This window comes from Ruditapes philippinarum, unplaced genomic scaffold, assembly GCF_026571515.1.
Source record: "Ruditapes philippinarum isolate M1 unplaced genomic scaffold, ASM2657151v2 ctg3314_1_1_1_1, whole genome shotgun sequence".
NCBI lineage: Eukaryota > Metazoa > Mollusca > Bivalvia > Venerida > Veneridae > Ruditapes > Ruditapes philippinarum.
The window spans coordinates 42,819-63,864 of record NW_026862667.1 but is presented as its reverse complement, the minus strand read 5'-3'; the positions used below and the strand labels follow the sequence as shown (position 1 = coordinate 63,864).

At 33.0% G+C, this 21,046-nt stretch overlaps 1 protein-coding gene across 4 annotated transcripts in view; it reads left to right on the top strand.

Annotated features, from left to right (window-relative positions):
• LOC132719827 (calpain-A-like) overlaps window positions 1-20,361 on the top strand; it is a 31,469-nt gene extending 11,108 nt beyond the window's left edge. Inside the window, exons 4-22 of one of the 4 annotated variants that reach the window (XM_060703750.1) lie at window positions 134-383; window positions 657-729; window positions 1,432-1,600; window positions 2,650-2,727; window positions 3,524-3,609; window positions 4,243-4,320; window positions 4,714-4,883; window positions 5,683-5,816; window positions 10,550-10,761; window positions 11,125-11,164; window positions 11,449-11,517; window positions 11,848-11,944; window positions 12,418-12,482; window positions 12,960-13,028; window positions 13,307-13,385; window positions 14,202-14,315; window positions 17,270-17,296; window positions 18,657-18,727; window positions 19,592-20,361. In XM_060703750.1, the coding sequence (XP_060559733.1) occupies window positions 134-383; window positions 657-729; window positions 1,432-1,600; window positions 2,650-2,727; window positions 3,524-3,609; window positions 4,243-4,320; window positions 4,714-4,883; window positions 5,683-5,816; window positions 10,550-10,761; window positions 11,125-11,164; window positions 11,449-11,517; window positions 11,848-11,944; window positions 12,418-12,482; window positions 12,960-13,028; window positions 13,307-13,385; window positions 14,202-14,315; window positions 17,270-17,296; window positions 18,657-18,727; window positions 19,592-19,618 (1,908 nt within the window). In that variant the 3' untranslated portion in view covers window positions 19,619-20,361. Of the gene's footprint in view, window positions 1-133; window positions 384-656; window positions 730-1,431; window positions 1,601-2,649; window positions 2,728-3,523; window positions 3,610-4,242; window positions 4,321-4,713; window positions 4,884-5,682; window positions 5,817-10,549; window positions 10,762-11,124; window positions 11,165-11,448; window positions 11,518-11,847; window positions 11,945-12,417; window positions 12,483-12,959; window positions 13,029-13,306; window positions 13,386-14,201; window positions 14,316-16,302; window positions 16,324-16,842; window positions 16,861-17,269; window positions 17,297-18,656; window positions 18,728-19,591 lie in introns of all 4 variants that reach the window. The other 3 variants (XM_060703752.1, XM_060703751.1, XM_060703753.1) reach the window with 3 other exon arrangements.
• The last annotated feature ends 685 nt before the right edge of the window (window positions 20,362-21,046 follow it).

Sequence of the window (21,046 nt, the reverse complement as noted above, 5' to 3'; positions counted from 1 at the left end):
AATGTCTTTAGGGCTATCTACTTCCGTTTAAAGTTGCATAAATATTTTGAAATAATTAAATAAATGTAAAGTGTACGGTTGAGCAAATGTTAACGATTATGCAAATATATATCATCAGTCGATCTTTATGCAGGAAATTTCAAAGCGGCCGAGTTTCATTTCTAAGAATCCAGGAACCTTCGATATCATACCCGGAAACTATGGTGACACGTGGTTGGTACCAGCGTTCTCCTGTTTAACATTGGCTCCAGCGTTGATTCAAAAATGTATCCCGGAAGACCAAGCTTTCGACGAAAAATACGGGGGAATATTTCGTTTTCGATTTTGGAGATATGCAGAGTGGATAGAAATTGTTATAGACGATCGTTTACCTACGTATAATGGTAAATATTTGTTCGTTTTAAAAGCCTATATCGTGCGTGGAATGTAGTTAGAAAGAGAAGAAAAGATGGATTCTTGAAATTGTACAATATCTATCAAACTGTATAAATACAATGGAAAGGCTTTGTCAAGTATGTCTCTATTAAGTAAAATAAAGACACTAATTCTTAATTATTACTTTGTGCTATCTGTAAATATCTCTTTAAGATTTATGTATGATTTCATACTGAAATGAATTCCATTTGATTGAAACATTATTTTGTTTTCTTCTAAAGGGCGAATACTATTCACATCAAGTATGGACCCCAATGAATTCTGGGTACCACTACTGGAAAAAGCATATGCAAAGTAAGTAAAAGTTTAATAGATTATCTTAGTTAAGATCGTTACTGCTTCGAGATATAAAGGGAATGACAGTAATAATTTTGCTCGCTTGTCACGGCGAGTTGGTTTTATGCTAGTTGGATATTCTGAATAAAGCAATATCTAGAAATAACGTTAAACTCCGTATTCATCCAAATTATCCAACTTTTAAACCCTGGCTTAATACCTTTCAACCGCTACTGAGTTAAGTAACAAACTTTATTAAGCCAATGAAAATTAATCTAACATAGCAGCTTTCAACCTACTTTATAACTAACATCAGGCAATTTTAAGCGCAAAGATACAATTATAGTTAATAATCCGTTTTACTTTCCTTTTTCAGTATTGGTTTTCTGTTGTAACGTATACACTGCATTTCGATTAAAATTATTTTCCTAATATTTCTGATGTAAGCATGTTGTTTTCTCCTGCAAATATATGAAAGAAAATCTTCACCCTGTTGTCTACATATACCCGTTTAGGTTTATTGTTAACTTTTGTGTAGCGGCCCGACATCTCTAGTGATTTCGCAAAACTTAAAGGTCAGATTATCGTTTTGTATTTTTGCATTACGCCGAGACGCAATTTAAAACAATGCTCGGACCCTCGCTGTTTAAAGGTATAAACTAGTTATTTTAACATGCACTTTTATGTAACAGTGTACTTTCCCTATTGTGTACTTTATAGGATGTACGGATCGTATGCTGCCATACAGGGTTCAATGGTAAACTGGGCACTTCAGGACTTAACGGGCGGTATTGTTGACACTTTTATTTTCCGAGACAACTTAAACCTCCTGCAGAAAATAATCGACTTTTCAATGGCTCGAACAACTCTCATAGCAGCCACGATAGCGGTATGTACTTAATGTTAATAAATATATGAACCGCGTCATGACAAAACCAACATAATGGGTTTGCGACCAGCATGGATCCAGACCAGCCTGCGCATCCGCGCAGTCTTATCAGGATCCATGATGTTTGCTATCAGTTTCTCTACTTGTTATAGAGTTTGTAAGCAAACAGCAAGGATCCTGATCAGACTGCGCGGATGCGCAGGCTGGTCTGGATCCATGGTGGTCGTTAACTCATTATGTTGGTTTTGTCATGACGCGGCTCAATTATGTCCTTGTTATAGCAAGATAGAACATAAAATCTTACTGAAAAAGGTATTTCCGGTGGAAAATGCAGCCTCGCCTTTACTAATCATTGTTAGCTCAACTGCTCACAAACATTATCATAAAATAAATCATGCGTTCTTTTGCCTGTACCAGAAAGTAAGTGACTATGTATTAGGGGTACAACCCGTACTACAGTATATTGCGATACAGGATATCAATGCTGCAACAATGTTGCAATGCATATCGCTATACACTGATTATGATAAAATACTACGCTACATTTTCATTAAAAAAACTCAATATACTCTGAAAAACTTTTATATATTAATATAATAAAATAGTTAGCATAAGAACTCTTAATCTAGTATTCGTCAATCTATTAAATAAAACAAGAAAAAAAAGAAAGAGCGGCATCAAACAATTCGTTCCTTTTGGTCTTAACTTGAATTTCCATGTTTGCAGAAACATTTTACTCAACATTTTAGCCCAATAGTATAGTATTTCTTGAATAAAAGCATACTGCTTGTGGTTGGCCGGGGAGCGTCATGGGACGATGTTTGCTATTCTCTATGTGATAATGACACGCACTTGTAAATGGCAATGAAGTTCAAATCATGACCAAATCGATACATTCTACTTAATTACAAGGAATGTATCTTTCTTCTTTTCCTTTATACATGCATTACTATGAATAATATAATATGTTTACAGCTAGCCCTGTTAATAAAATGATTAAATACTTTATAGAATTTGTAGGGACAATGTACTTTGTTTCTTATTTCAAGGGTCAAGGTGTTTCGCAAGGTAGCTTCTCAAATGGCTTGGTGGCCGGAAGAGCTTATTCAGTAACTGGATATGCTGAAGTAAGTTGCAATTGTAATGTATAAAATAAATTATTTTTTATTTCATTTACAAGTATTTCTGGTTGGATAAACAACAATCTCCACACAACTGGATAATTGTGATATTTTTATAATATACAGATTACTGTTGCTTCTTAAATATATCCATGGAAAACAGAGCGATAAAACCATTTGTTTGAAATTTTAGGAGGAATATGCGTATAACTAAAATCTTTCAAAGGGTTAAACTTATCTTCAAACTTATTTTTACACTAATTTTGTAAATATATATACCATAGAACAATTAAATGTCAGACTTTGAACATCGTCATCATTTCAAAGTATTTAGATGTATCTTTTGTAAGAATAGTGTTTCATAGAATGTATTAGTTTTTCTACATTAATTCTGTTGTTCATAGTTCTGAGTTTGCAACATATTTGTGTTGAATCCGATTACATAAATGCATAAAACCATTTATAATTAAAAGAAAGGGTGAAATATATTAACCAAAAGAAAGGTTGAAATATGTTAACCCTGTCCAATGTGTCGCAAATTAACAAACGAAAATATTCACGCCAGTTATTTCCAAGAAGTACATTAAGCATTAGTAGCCATTTTGGATAAGTACCCGGAATTGAGTTGTACATATAATTTCATGGATTGTGCAAATAATTTCTACCCCATTCATACAGGTATTGCTTTGTGTATACGATAAATATCAAGGAAACTCATTTTTTTATAGAAAGATTAACTGATTTTAAGTTAATCATTTTGAAACGAAAAAAAAGTTGCTTTCATAAGTTGTATATATTGCAGGTTCCATTTCAAGGCAGTAGTGCAATATTGGTACGACTGAGAAATCCATGGGGGACATCTAAATATACAGGACCATGGAACGCTAGGTTAGTGTTGCTTTAAAATAAATATGTTACAAAATGCGTGGGCATAAAGTGAACAATAAAGCACTAAGACATGTAAAGTACAAAAACAATAATGTAGACATCCAACTTTGGCAACAATTTATAACTTACCAAAAACGTTCCACTAATTGATTTTTGTAGGCAATAAAACTCCTTACGTTCATCCCAAGATGTTTATTTAAATGGTAACACATTCATCAAAGGTAGTGACATGCTACACTTCTATGTCCAACACAAACTCAATAAGCATCTTAATGACCGAGAGCAAAGACAAATGAACTCAACGATTTTAAATTAAGAGTGACAATGTTTATGAAATTTCTACGATGTTTTGTCAGATGAAAACTTTTTTATATCTTTATTTTTTGTTGTTGTTCTATTAAACATGAGCCCGTGTTACTCAATTAAGCAACTGAAATGGTTCGAAAATGTTTTAAATATTTTTCTCTGGTCCTAAATATCCATGAGCATACACTTTACGGTAACGACAAAAATCTAAAGTTACTCGAATGTTTTAAGATACCATTAAAATATACTTCAGTGTATCATATCTCAAATATTATATAGTCATATGTGTATTGATATCTAATGGTGTTTTTATTTATTTCAAATCAGGTCAAGTCTTTGGGACGCTTTATCACCAGGTATGAAAGCAAAGCTAGGTTATGGTCAGTTGAAAGATAATGAATTCTGGTGAGTAACAAAAAGATATTCCTTTCATTGTTTGGCTTGTTCTCAAACAATTTTGGTTTTACGATATTTCTGCATAATGGGGTATTCAGTGTACTTTTAAATTATCGAAATATATATGACTCTGGCTACCTCACTTGACGTCACTGGGTTAAAATACGTCTCGAAAAGATCGATATGATAATTTCGCTTCATAAAATACTTTTCGTGAATCTAATGGTACCAACAAAGAATTAGAGTACATTATTATGATAGTTGTCGTTTATTATTATATTATTTTTATGCACGATCCCAAAGTTTATGATTTTTGCCGCTTTACTGCTCAAGCTATATTTTATAATAAAAACATGTGATCTATATATCTGTCAGAAATTGAACGGTTTGACTTTTATTCAGGATGCCATACGCAGATTTCGCAAGAGTTTTTACAAATTTAGAGCTGTGCCACCTACCCCCCGAGGCATGGAACTTGGAACCGAAACTCAAACATCGGTTGCCATGGAAATCGGTCGAGGCTCATCGGCAGTGGAGGCGTGGTTACAATGCAGGCGGAGGCATTCATTCCCGTACGTGAATTATATCTTCACATTTCACTTACTTCCGTTAACACTATATGCATGTCTATATTTATAATATTTATATAATAAATAAACGATTACTGTACAGGTACATGAGATCGAATGTCAGACATCTCTATAAATACAGCATTCATATGGTTAGCAATATAAATTGGGTAACGTACACTGGACATCTATTATACAATATCCGAAAATAGTTTTGCTTTAATATCCATGTCTCAGAATTGTCATGTAGACAGTGAGGGAAGAATGTCGCAATAAAGGGCTTTAACGAGGCCTAAACTATAAAAATAAAGTAAGCTAGTTCGTATTTGCAGTATATTACTGTGTACAAAATATATTGAAAAGGTGATATTTTCCAGGAGATTGGCCAATAATTGTATGGGTCATATTGCTCCAAAGAATGATTTGTTTTGCATGACATTGTTCAACAACAAACAAATACCGGTTTATTACTTTAATTTTTAAATTTACTATGCGGTTAGTGTAGGCTTTTTCTACATAAACAAATCTTCAAAATAACCACAGACAATACAACTGAAATGTAAGAAATAAATCAAACATATTGACTTGACCCATGACACAAAAAGTCCTTGCAGTAAAACGTTTTTATTTTTTTATTTATCAATTTTTATAAAATAACAACATTAATAAGGGAAGTAACCGCTGCAAGGAGTTTGCCAAAGTCGTGACACTGGTTACCTCCCCTGTTAGTTCTATAACGGAATGTGACGTTGACTGCACCTGATTATCTACAGCCACTTCAATTTCACCTTCCAATTTGTAGAACTTATGAGCTGCAACAATCAGTTTTATCTGGAGCTGAAGAAATCTACGGGAGTTGTGCTCTCATTAATGCAAAAATACCGTCTTTTTGGTGAAGTCAGAGAATTTGTGCCGTGCGGCTGCATTGTTTTTGAGGTAAGTTGAAAGGCAGAAAATAAGAAAATCAAACCAAGAATTTTACCACATATTAATTTATACGATTTATATATTGTATTTTATTTTGATGAATACATTTTAATATTCTAAATACACATGACGTTGTATAACAATGGCTTCTATAGCAATGTGGCCATACCACGTGACTTTTCGGGTACGGAACACGCCGATTTTTCATCCGATTCAGGTATGTTTTTTATTCACAACTTATTTATTACTCAACCGATTTTGATCAGATAAGGCGCAGAGTACCCGTAATTATATATGCTATCCACGGTATATCAAAATTCTGAAAACCCCTGAATGGTTTTTGAGAACATTCGAGTACAGTTTTCTTTTCATAGCCTGGGCCGAGGGGAACGGTACACACTCATTTGTCAAAACAAGCAATTTCTAGCAAGTCATATGTTTTTTCACACTATTTCATAGAAAAATACATGTTAAATCTGATATATTCACTTTATCACACACCCGTGCCGATTTTGCGACTCCGTAAATATGGTATTGCACGGCCGTGCATATATTTTGACGTGACGTCATTAGCGTTATGCAAACATAGTTAAAAGACGCGCTAAATGTTAGCGTTCTACTATAGGCGCGTCAACGGAAAATAACTCTTATTTCACTTTAAACGGTCTCTTTATTGGGTATGTGATAAATAGAATATTAAATTCGTGTAAGTTCATTACTGAATTTATTGCACTCGTTGAATAAAATAATATTATGCTCGCCAGAGGCTCGCATGATATAATTTTATTCAACTCGTGCAATAAATTCAGTATTGAACTTACACTCATTCAATATCCTCTATATGTCCAATGTATCGAGTGAATGCAGTGATGTTTATTATATTTTCATAAAGTTATGTTGAATTGGTACGGAACACACTGTTATTTCAAAAGATACGGTACACACACAATTTCTGTCTTTGTAATAATTCTAAAATAAAATATATTAAAATTTAATTTCAATTATAATGTGAGTGATTTTTTTTCATAGTTATACATTTTATTAATTTAAACGAGAACCCAGGGACGTGTTTTGCAATGTCTTTTAATGTTTATATGTATTTGTGCACTATATTTCAAGAGATCACGCTTAACATTTACAACCTCTATGTAATTGTCCTATTTAAAATCACCTAGGGTATGTTAAACACTTCGATCTTCACAGAATCAGGTAGTTGCGCTGTATAGAAAGAATGTTGTTATAAAATGCTGTGTTTATTGTTGTTTATTGTTGTTTTTTTATTTCTTTAAATTTAAGTGAAGTAAGATATGTCTTTTTGCTTCATCCTGAAAAAATAAAACAAGGTCATGACCTAAATCGCTGAAAAGTATCATTACTTGATAACAATTTATATATATTTATATTTTGTTAATAATAAGCAAGTCATTAGGAACAATTTTGCAATATCATGGTCATGTTTAATTAAATCAAATCACAGAAGGCGCTGAATTTGTTTGGGTCTCAGAATGTCAGAAAGGTGAAGGCTGTGAGATTGTAAACCAATTTGTTTTTGTATAGTGCCACCAATGTTAATTCTAGTGTTATAACTGTAGTCAATTGGCTATAATGCTTATTGCAACACTGATATGTAAAAAAAAAAAAAAAAAAAAAAAAAAAAAAAAAAAAAAAAAAACATGAGTTGCCTTAACTTGGATTTGAACTCAGGACATCTCTCTTCCTAACGAGCGTGTAACCCCTCGACCACGGGGAAAGTTATAAGATAACAGCCTGAAGAAAACCATATCATTCTAAATTAGGGTTTGTAACCCTTATTAATTTCGTTTGACACTGATGTAAATAATCATGGAGCTTAATATTACATGTATATCTGTAAAGAATTACACAATATTTGAAATCTTTGACCAATCGGGAACTACTTTTTCTTCTCCCGAGAAGGCTTGAAAATTAATGCGCCCGTCATTTGACAATCTTAATACAGTGATACCCCTTATTTTTTCAGCGTTAGAGTACATATAAAGGTAAGTAACCGCTTCCAGGGGTTCGGACTACTTTCTTATTTTGCAAATAAGCATATCCGAGCCTGAAATTTCGCTACCATTATTTGTTTGTTCTAACGACCCAAACAAATAAAAATGTAGTCGCCATTGCTTAAATTTATAATGTTTAAAGGCATGAAGCTTTAAAAATAACTTTTAATTCATGTAATTAGGTCGTTTTTGGTTTGGTTTCACGGCTCATAAAACTGACATTATCATGTGGCGACTTTCAAGTTTTACAAGTGCCCCTTTGGGTATAAATAAAGGAACGAACGGGCATATAAAACGACCGACATTCTGTACGGTAGTAAGAAAACTTTCTCACATAAAAAATCGAAACATCGAAGTCACTTGTGGTCTCGTACCTACTTCATGTAGTATATAAAACAGAACGCAGCCTCCAAAATCCATAGCATTTGATTGACAAAATGGATATTATTAAAATATCATTTTATTTTTAACACAAACACGCAAGCACACATATCCATGAACTCAACTGTTAAATGCATCTTGAAATTAAAGTCCAAGATAGGCATCTTTTTACCAAATTTCCTAACATGTATATCCTTACATGTATATGTAACAAGGTTACCTTGTATAAACTACGTTACGTTATATAACAGACCTTGTTCCCATATGGGTTCTTCAAATTATCAAATTATTAATTTTGATTGCACGTTAAACTGCGAAATATATTGGTCCATATGTAGATAATTTGATAATTTAGATACATGCAGTTAGTTTGAGACCCTGGCAGATGATTCATACCAAATATCATGTGGCCGAAAAAAACTTTAAACTTTCCGTGATTTAAAAAAATCCACTTACATCAAAACCAGCGTTTTTCCTCCAAATTCGATTATTTAAACAACATTTTGCAGGGAACATATATTTCCAACTTACTCCTACTTCTTGTTTGTTTATATATTCATACTACGTTTAGACAGTCATTTATATATTCGAACAAACAAATTAAATGAAATAATAATCGCACATAACAGATGTCCATGAATTTCACAATTCGTTTTATAATCCAAAAGAATATACCTAACTGTTTCAAATGAAAATCAAAACAAAACAAAATTTTGAATGTCTTCCGTATCCCTCCCTAAAATTTTAACATTTTATAGCCAAATATTAATTGCTCAACATATAAAATCGAATTTTGCGCAACGTACTCTCAAAATGTTCTTTTTTATTTTTTGAATAATCCTGATTACATCAAACTGTAGGCATAATGATACTTTGCAAAACAGGTCCCAGGGTTCTCGTTTAAATTAATAAAATGTATAACTATGAAAAAAATCACTCATATTATAATTTAAATTATTTTTTTTATATATTTTATTTTAGAATTGTTTCAAAGACAGAAATTGTGTGTGTACCGTATCTTTTGAAATAACAGTGTGTTCCGTATCATTTCAACATCACTTTATGAAAATATGCTAAAACATCACTGCATTCACTCGATACATTGGACCTAGTAAATATATCAGATTTAACATGTATTTTTCTATGAAATAGTGTCAAAAACATATGACTTGCTAGAAATCGCCTGTTATACCAAATGAGTGTGTACCGTTCCCCTCGGCCCAGGCTATGAAAAGAAAACTGTACTCGAATGTTCTCAAAAACCATTCAGGGGTTTTCAGAATTTTGATATACCGTGGATAACTGATATAATTATGGGTACTCTGCGCCTTATCTCATCAAAATCGGTTGAGTAATAAATAAGTTATGAATAAAAAACATACCTGAATCGGGTGAAAAATCGGCGTGTTCCGTACCCGAAATGTCACGTGGTATGGCCACATTAAACTTAAAAGGAAAGGGAGAGAAGTTTCAATATACAATGCCAAAATATTACTTCAATTCTCTCCCTTCCCGTTTTATGTTATCAATATGGGGTATTCATATGAAAACTTAAAGTTTGCCAGCCAGCAGTATAGAGCCTGGCCAGTCTGCACTGGCCTGTCTTTATACTGGTGGCAAAGGCGTATCACTTCCGGTTCTAGTTGACGCATTCAAAACACGATGATATGTTGTGTATATGTTTTGTAGTTTTAGTTTCCTTTATAACGTATCTACATACATTTTGTATAAAGAAGAAAAAGTTTTAAAATATTATGATTGATAATACTGGTGAAATAAACATTGTTAAAGGCCCTTTATGCCCCAGAAATGCTTTCATTTTTATTTCTCAAAATCAGTTTATTTTTTGGTATTCTATAATAGTTTCCAACAACTTACTCATTGTCTTCTTCTACTGTTGCTTTTTGGCAATAAGTACGTTAATAGTCTTTTAGTATTCTGTATGGAAGTCAAAATACTATTTTGTTCATATTTTTTTCTACTTTTATTGCATAATATTTACATGTAGCGCTATTTTCTTAAGGTAACAAGCATCTAACATGCTCTAAAATCATTATTTAAACGTAATAAAACTCATGTTTGAAGTAAATATCTAATCATATCTGAGGCATAATGTGCCTTTAAGCAAAATAGATGACTTGACCTTTGATCAGAGGCAATGTTACTACAGCACATTTGATTTCCATTTGAACAAGTTTGAAATTGCACAAGCTTAGTTATTTGACAGTCGGAACATCTCGGCTATTGGAATTGGCCGAAAAGTTGCGATAGAGATTACTTGATATGCTGATTTATCATCATTGCTGTCATCATGTCACCTTAAATTACATATAGGCTCCACCTGGCCAGACAAGTCGACTTGGTATGGGTCATTTCGTACAAGCCAAACAGATCACTTCCACAGGGGTTCGAGCAGAGAGAGAAAATGTTCGATTCTTAACATTACCGGCCGGGTCATATGTTATAGTTCCGGTTACTGGAAAAGTCGGAGTGGAAGGAAAATTTTGTCTCAGAATATTATGTGACAATCGGGATATTGTTGTAAGGTATGTTGGTAATCGAACACGAGCAAAACTGAGGGCTCTTTTGCGTATTAATGTCATGTGCCCTTATTCGTAAATAGATCGTAGCGGCATCTATATAAATAGAATTCCTATTTTCCTTGTCCACATTAAAACCTTTAGAATTTGGTATCTTTTTTTTTTCTTTCACAAACATATCGTTTCATTTTCATTTTTGTTAATGAAAAATTAGCAGAGCAAGATATTTATCACTTGAACATTCATATATAACTTTGTTTCGTCGGATGAAACGTGAAGGATTCGCACGAACTATTTCGACAAAATTGCTGTATATGAATAGTCATCATTTCTTCAAGGATATACATTATCAAATATGATATATTTCAGGGAGCTGGATGATATAGATACGGCAAATTTCTCTCCACAGGTAAGTTACAATCCATGGTAATGTACAAGATAAAGAAACGTTTTACATATTGAATTAAATGCTCACTTTTGATGAAACGTATTCTAAATTTTGCATTGCTAATAATGATCTTCAATTTAAGAAATTTGCAGCACTCAATTCGAAAAGAAAAGCTAAAATTTGTATGTTTTAGTAAAACATGGTATGCATTTATTGGATTTAATACTTAGGCAATCGGTGTTTTTGTTTTGTTTTTCAAAAAAAAAAAAATTAAACATAATGCTTCACTCTGTTGTTTTATCCAGATAGACCAAAAGTTAGATCCGGAAACTTTGTATGTTTTGAGAAAAAGATTCAGCATGTTCTGCAACAGAGTAAGTTTATAAGAACTGTTTATATTTTTCGGTATCTAAAAGTTATAATATTTAGATTTATTTACAAAATGATTCATAATAACTGGAGTTTTATTTTTTACCTACTACAATTTCGAATAAACAGGATATCTTTTTCTTAAGCAGAGATGTTTTTGTTTATTCTTGGCAAATATAAACTTTATTTTTTGTTTGCATATATCCTTTCGTATTGCCAGCTTTATTTCTTTTTTACTACTTCATGTATTTCTTTCCGCCCATTTTGTTTCTTTGGGTTCTTTCAATGATATGAGAACAGATATGAAGTAATCACGAAATGTTCTTTCATTCCAGTACGAAGAAGTGGACGGTTACGGGTTAAGACAAATATTGTCGTTTAAACCACAGAGCGGTGCTTCAATGATACTTTGTTGTGAACCAGAGAAAGATGGTATAACAATTAAAATTATTCAGTTGTTATTTTTTTGTCAAATTGTGCAACAAATCATGTACTGGTATATTTTAAGAGTATTTATTTGATCATGATGATGTTTCCCCCCTCAGTTGAGAATAAATGTCAGGAAACTGACACAAAACCAGGTTTTCCGCCATCATAACACATATAAATCATTACAGAGACCATGATTTTGCTAAAAATTGACCAATCTCAAAGCAAAGTGCAAGACTCATCGGGAAACTTTGTAATTTTACTGTAAACAATTTGGTTGAAATACTTTGAGAAATGTAGGAGTTGTACATCCTTAATTATAAGGGAACCTGTATTTCTCTCATTCAGCAATGGACACACCTCAATCAATGTCTGTATATGAAAGAATAGTGTGATTATTTTAAGACGATGTAATATTTATTCTTCTAACGTGTATTCATTTATGTAAGTGACACATTGCTTGCATGTATTTTCAGAGATGCATATAAAACGGTTGTTTTTGTCCCCGGAGACGAGCAAGGCTGCAGTTACCATCGAAGATGTATCCTTAATAGTAAAAAGTAAAACCTGAACAATAATGTCAAAACTGCAGATTTGCAACTTTGCATGACCTAAAACAAAATGAGAAACTTTCAAAATATAAACTACTATAATACATATCTAACGTTCTTACGATTTTAATTAAGATAAACTACTATAATACATATCTAACGTTCTTACGATTTTAATTAAGATAACCTGTTACAATAAGGAAATGCATTCAAAAACGCAGATTACGGGTAAATTCGTATTTTTGTTACATGTATGCCAAAGCACCAATAAAGAAAAAAACAGACATGATGCTTTTACGAATTGCTGCGAAAAGTCTGAAATGTCCGTCATAGCGTGTTTGCACAGTATTGCAGCGCGAATAAAATGTAATGATGTGACCATATTACGTCTGATTAACTGTGTTGCTTTCTACGTTCTGAATATATAAATAAGATTACTACATGCATTGACCTTGACCTCTGTTCAGAAAGATATGAATGGTCGACTTAATTTCGAAGAATTCTTGTCACTGGTGCAGAAACTTTCATTTTGGCAGGTATGTACACAGTTTATGTCTCCATTTAAATGGTAAAGGAAAACTTCTTGTGAAAATATTTCTTTTTTAATTTTTATAAAACTTTTTTTTTATTTTCGTATTTTTTCTTCTGATGGATGAAAACTTACCGTCTATAACTTATTTTATTTTGTATATTTGAAAATGATGGTTCATTACATGTGTTATGTAAATCTCTGATTGGAAATAAGATATATTCTGCTTTAAGAGAACTCGTTTATTTTCGGCATTGCTCGTTATTTTCCGTTCTTTTCTTCCAGAGTATATTCTTGAAATTTAGTGTAGGAAATGGTTCTGTCATGGATTCATACTCATTAAGAAATGCATTTAGAATAGCAGGTATGTATTATTTGTTCACTTATCTTTATATACATTTGTGTTTTGCTATAATGTCGTGTACAATGAAGGAAAATTTTAATTTTGGAAACATAATTATAGTATGGATAAAATATCAGAACAACATATAATTAATTACACATGTACAACCTTTGCGGAGCAACAGAGCAATACCTTTTGGGAGACAAAACGTGTGGTTGTTTCTCCACAAAGTAGATTATCATTGTTAGGTATTGTGAAGTGTTACTTGTTAGGAAGTTATACGGTTGTTGTAAAGAGGTAATTGATCTAAAGATTGTCGCTCTGTAGAGATTGCACGGTTGTTATTTGGTCATTTCTTGTAACTTGCATTGCAACTTTTTACCTTTGATCGATATGTCGTGATCTTTTATCCATTTTGACTTGCTGACCTTTTTCTTGAGAAATCAGAGCGAAATCTATAGAAGTGATTAAACAACAGGGGTGCGTTTATCTCAAGTTTGCAACTAAAATCGGTCCTATGATTCTTTATGAAAAGCACCCCAAATGTACAACATTATTACACTACATGTATTTAAACTTTGGAGAAAAAAATTCTTTTAGCTTAAAAATATGTGTACGCACGGAAGACATACTATGGATTAAAGCTATACAGTATATTACCCTTTTTAGATGCGCTTCTCAAATGTTTCAGAACTAGATTCATATAATTTGTTTATCATTTTGGCATCTTATATAAGAAATGTTCATCTTATGTTTTTGCGATTACATATCGCATTTCATATACTATTACCTAGTTCTGTGAATTTATTATTTCACGTTATTATACTTTATTTCTAGGATTTTCAGTCAGTAATAAAATAATGGAGGCCTTGGTTCTCAGATTTGCAGCTAAGGATTTTATACATCTGGAAGGGTTTATGAATTCCATCATTAAACTCCATGTAGCACACAGTAAGTATTATTCTCTTCAACGTTTTTTTACGGTATAGTCCGTTTCAACGTGACCTTGACCATAGAACTTGGAGTATTCCATTAAAAATAGTAAAGGGGGTCATTTGGAAAGCCTCGCCAGTTATCAAGCATCATCCCAGATATAAGTTCTACCACGTGACTTTTGATAGGATGTTATCTTTGTATAAATATCCGAATATATCTATTTGACATCGGAAGATATAGTCCATTTCAGTAGTATTATTATTGAAAAAATATGTCTGATAATCAAAACCAATCAATTCTAGAATAATAATATCTGTCATATTTTGCGGTTCGGATCGGAATATCCGTCCCGAGGTGACCCGCCCATTGGGCGGTAACGAGGCTTGCCGAGTTACCGCCCATGGGCGGGTGACCGAGGGACGGATATTCCGATCCGAACCGCAAACATATGTCAGATATTTTTTTTTGCATATCCTACCATATTCCATTATATTTTAAATTCTTTATCTTTATTTTCAATGAAAATTTATATCATTACAACCGTAACTACTTTCATTCAACAGCGTATGAATTACAAAATCATTCATAACGGTAAAATGACGTCATCTTTATCGTGCCATTGTACAGCACGCGACTCATCTGGAACCCCCCATGCCAGATGAAATTTCCATCATGGGTAAAACTAAAGGCCTCAACAGACGGTAGGATTTAGTTGTACAGCACTAATTAGAGTTAAGATGTACAATTTTCAAAGCTATACAACACTTGCATTCAGACGGTAAATCTACACTGTAAGAATCATCTGAGGTTTCCCCTAAAAAGGATCCCTTTACATTGATCCTTTACATACCTTTACTCACTAAATACTTTTTTCGCCATGAGTAATGATTAAAACATCTCCATTTTTTTAATATGAAGCCTGACAGAGACTCAAACCTGGGACCCTCGGAATACCGTACTGCGGCTCTGCTGACTAAGCTATCTGGCCGCCTACAAACTATCTCCCCTCCCCTAATTAGAGAACAATTCAATACCTTGACAATCATTTTCGGAATAATTTGGGATTCGAACATAACACAACTTTGGGTCTCCTGAAGAGTTTTTCAACATCATTTTTACCCCATCTTACTACTATGTTTACCTTTTAGCAATTGTTCTGGAATTTCATTCATTACACTCATTATCAGGAGATAATTTGGTTATCTGTTACTTGTCATTGTTGGAGGTCTATAAAAATCGCTACGACAAGATTTTCAAAATAGAACATGTCCTATCCCTTACATCTAGACATAAGGTTTCCGAAATCAAGAAATAGTAGCCTTCACACATAAAGATTTGTCTGTACATCATAGTTTTAATTGGTGTTGTACTTCAAAATCCTACCGTCTGTTGAGGCCTTAACGGAAACGCCAGTCTGATATGCAAGAATAGCCATTACAAAACCGTAATATCATGAACAGGTGTATTAGAACATTAATAATGTACACTGTATTTTTAACTGTATAAAACTTTAAGCCAACTGTTACACGATATCATGGAATAAACAAACTCAACAAATCCAGGCATTTACTTACCAGTTATTTTAAATTTTGTAGTGTAGGTTAGAATTACGTACCGTGCCCGTTCTGTGTATTCATACTATAGTGTTCGAGGTTCTTATCCAAGGTTTGCCGGAAAAGGGTCTGCAAGTTGTTTTGGGCCTGGCGATATCATTCAATTGAGATACAACGCAAAGTAATCAGCTTAACATCTTGTTAGATATGCCCACATGGAAGATTGGGAAACCAAATGTGTAGCCCTTTAAATTAAGCATTTATTTACTTAGAAACTTACTTAGTAAGGTCGCTTTGAAAGAGACTGTTTGGTAAATGTACTTACATGTATAGCCAGCCATATTATTTCATTCCGAATAAATAATACATATAAAAATTCTTAGAAATCGTGTAATATGAAATTCCTGTATACGATATTTTTTATTTAACTGTTATTTTATATTTCTCAGGAATCACTACGTCTAATAAAGGTTGATATTGCAATGCATATAGATATAAGTTTATATTTATAATTATGTAGGTCGTATCAACTTGACCTGTCCAGTGCAGTTTTTATGCAACTGGACCTATTAGTAGCAGGTTAAATAACACTGGCTTTTTCACACTGACTATAATGAATTTCGCCCTGTAATAGTTAAGTAATAGCAAAGAGATTTTTAAAGAATTCTTTGCATATTGATTTGTTCTTTAGAAAATAGCACACTAAGTTTATGTACGTTGTGATAATCTTTTGATGCTGATTGGACAAATAATCACATAATCACGTAATGATAAAGAATGTGATACTCGTCAAAGGTCTTATTGATACGAACTATATGATTATGTTAGAGTAGGGTTCACCTTTGTAGAAAACATGTCGTTTTTGTTTCTTGTCAATTGTCATAGTTAATGTTTATGAATGTTACAAATTTTTGTACACAAACTTTAATTTTCATTGGTGAGAAACTTATGGAAAATGATGTTATAGAGATTTTGATTTATATTGACAGAAATTGTAGCATTAATAGGTAACTTTAAACAAACATTTTCGCTTCTTATCACCTATATCTTGCTTTTGACTCTTTTTACTGGCCAGTCATACACAGTACTAAACATTTAAATATCTTACTTGGTTAACAGTCGATCCCTGGCCGAGTGTATTTAAACCCCGTCAGGGGGTAAGCCGTTGTTTCCATGCGCAAGGAACTTTACCCTCATTGCCTAGTACTGGTTAGTTCCAGGAACGGATTCGAGATTGTTTCAATACACAATAGAGCTAAAATGAATTATTATTAACTAAACTAACTAACAATCGATCCCTTGTGACACACAGGTTATGATGCTTTCATCTTCAGCTTGTTACATTTGTAGATTACTTATAATCGATCACCAATTCTTGTTTAGGCTTTAAATATACTGTACTTTAATCTTACAAAGGAACGTATCTATTTCGGGTGTTTGGAGGTAATGCACTATTGAAGTAGTTCCACTTTGAGTACATAAGCAGAGTTTACAACGAATAAGCGTTATTTTTCGTCGTAGATTTTCCGACGTTTAATCAAGATTTTTTTATATATTTGTTTAACCATTGAAAACACTTACTGTAAATTCAGGGAAAAGGAAGGTCTGTTGTTTACACTTCTCTGTTCAACGCCATCATTTACTTTAATTTAACTAATTATTTGACTTATATAGTTCTTGGAATAAGAAAAATAACGCTTACTGTCATCTAAAGTAGAACTACTTTCAAGGACCAGAGGATGAATATTTCTCTTTAAACAACTGCACTTCACATTTGATTTGCGCCATAGCTGCACGATTTGTAAGCTTTTTTTCATACTCATGTTATTCGCAGAAATGTTTGTCACAATTCTATCGTACTGTTTCTAAGTTTTATGTTTACACTATGCCTTTGTTTAAAAAAGGCCCATCTATAATGTCAAATAAACTTTGAATTATCAATAAAACTACCAGCCTAATTTGACGTGTACTAAAGTCCAGTTTGGTATCTTCTGCTATTAATTTTCACAATAATTCAATTAACTTTGATTTAATAATACCCATGTCCTGATTTGTTTTTTTTTAAATGTTTATAATTTATCTGTAACATCAGTTCCCTTTTATAATATGTAATTATATTAACAGCTGAGAAAGTTTCAAAGTTTGACAATTAACAATATAATTAGTAACCACTAAAATAATTCCAATGATTTATTAAGTATTTATTACTTAAAGATTCAGTTGAAACAAGGTTTTATTTTGTAATTAAGAATTTCCCGATCGTACGGGATCCTTTACATTTTCTTTCCTATAATTATTTCTTGCCACATGTGTAAACCCTTGTTTTCATTAATCAAGTATATTCCCAGATAAAGATACATGTAAATAATGGACAATTCAGGAGTTGTATTCCTGTTTAAAGGTTGTCTTTTTAAACAATTGGAAATATAAAAGTTCAGATCTACTTAAGTTATTCCTAATACGTAGCGTTATTTAGGAGCTGATTTTAATCAAATATGAATGAATATCAATTTTTGTTAACCTTATCTGACAGGTTGCTGGTAATGTAGCTGTGTGCTAGAAATGTCGTCTGCTTTTTTGTCGTCTGCTTAATATTCTAATTTTATTCAATTAAAGGGTGACTATCAAACAGTTTTTTTTACTTGAAGAGAAACCGAGTTCAGTTTCTGCTCTGGTACAAGGCTGTTTGAAAACACTATTTAGCAGGCTAAAGGTAAATTAAGTTCAAATTGTTCTGTCCTTCAAAAGTTTTTCTAAATCTTTCGTTTTTTATCAATAAAATACTTTAATCTTTTAACAATAGATCGACACTCCAGGGCGGCACAGAATTTACCAGCTATGTCAGACGAGGACCATCGGAAGTACTTACAAGAGGTAAGGCATCGTAAATTGAAGAAACCTAATCAGGTTCGGCCAGGAGCCATCTCTAGCTTTTCCATTGCGTCTCCGTCTGTCTCTAAATACAATACGAGGCGCTGGTTGCCTGCCTCTACTACTTTCCCACCAGTTTCCTACGAGCTGCTCCCACTACTTCCACCATTCCTATTACAGAATAGACAGTATTGGCATCCTCCTTTGTCGAATGGTTAAGGCCGCTGATTTCAAATCAACGCTGTGGGTTTCAAACTTGCAAGAAAGCTTTGATTAGTTTATGTGAGGAAACTATTCAGTCAGTCTTTAAAGGCCGATGGATCTACCTGTGTCGTGTGCCTGACAATTATAAAGCATGTACAGTGCCTGATATACTCCTATTAATAAATTTAAACAACCACACTAGCATTGTGGTCACTTTGTGTCAGTGGGTCTTGATACTTGAACTAACATTTCACAATTACAATGTAACCTCTGTAAAGCGGCCCTTTATTTAACAAGAACATCTTTATAGCAAAAGTATCATTTCTTCCTAGACTTCTAAATATTAAATAAACTCCCTCCAGCACCCCTTTAGTAACAACCAAAATTCCTGTCACTCAGCAACGGTTATAACTAATGTTTGGAAAACGAAGTGTCTTTACACAAACATATTTGGGTTTGAACTGTACACCCGGTCTGTAGTCTACCCTTTACACTTACCCTGAATCAAATTTGAAATTTTAAAATTAGACATTTTACGTAAATTTCTATTTTTGATCTTCAATAGTTGTAAGAAATGAATGAATTAATATTTAGATTGGATACTCCTGTTTTGCTTATACATTGTACTTTCATTTGCTGTATTTTTCATTAAATTCTTTACAGCTTCTACGTACATCAATCTACTCATGATTTCGTCTAGATGAACGGCGGGATTTTGTAACAGTAGCCTTGAGAAAACCGAACTTTGATAAAAACCATTTTCGAGAAAAGCAACGGAAAGACTTTGGACAGAAATGTATAGAAATTAGAGTTTGGAATTACGGATGGTTACGGATAGTTACAGAACAAGTTCTTGTTTCATTGTATAAACGTGATAAGTAAAGTACAGCTTGTCATCTTTTAAAGAAAGGCAGCATTGATAAAGAACTAATGAATGTATTATATAATTAACCTGTAAATTTAATTATGGAGTTTGCTATGTATTTTACGTATGTTTTAAATACTACAAAAAGGGGGCGAGGGGAGTAGGATGTCAGATGAAAGTGTGCTCTCTGAAAGCACGCACTCTGTGTATATAAACATGTACATATAGACAATTAAAACTGCCAAATATTGCAGAGGACTGGCTTTCAAAGTGCATTTTGATCTGACAAACTCATGGAAAATGTCATAATCGTATGTGCCTAAAATATGAGGTCATGTGTTTTTATTCGTTATTGTAATTACACAGGAAAAAACTAAACCGGTTATATAATAAGCTTCAAACATCTAAATATCATTCACAGTGTAAAATAATACATCATTTTATACCAGTGTATATTTTCTGTACATTAATATTTATTTAGCATTTTGTAGTCAATATTTTACAAGCTTTAACTTTTTGTATTTCAAATGTGTATATAATAAATGATATGACTTTTTATCTTTGTTGTTTCTTTGGCTGCGCAAGATATCAAGCACAACTTGAAGAATAACTAGTTGCTGTTTGTTTGTTTGTTTGTTTGATTTATTTTACGCCTTTTCCCAACAGTATTTCAGTCATATAGGCGGGTAGTTTCCTTACCATCGTTTCTGGAGAGTTACACCAGTACTAGACTACCTTCCTACGCGCTAAACTACCAAAGCATCTCCCGGGGATCGAACCCACGCCAGAGAGGTAACTGGATAAGAAGTCATTGACTCTTACCCCTCGACCACGGAGGCGGTTATAACTAGTAGCAACAAGTTAGTAAAATGATACTATCAGTCTGTGGACATAAGTGAAGACAAGAGACAGCGGTGCACGCTGATATCCTCAACAATGCAGGGACGGTCCATGAGATCTTCTACTACTACAGGTGGAAATTAATTATAAACCCTCCACAGTATCGTTTTGACTATATATACAGTCCCTCCAACTCTGTCAGCTGGAGCTGCCATTTCCTCAATATTACAATACTGGATCTTCTCTCAAACAAGCGCAGCGTACACTTAACTATACATATTTTCAATATTCGGTTTCATCATTATCACAATAAGTCACAATGAAAACATAAATCATTGACTTGGTAATTAAGACTGCAATGTACGCACGAGCGCGCACAAGTTCAAACAATTAGACATTTTAAGGATTTTTTT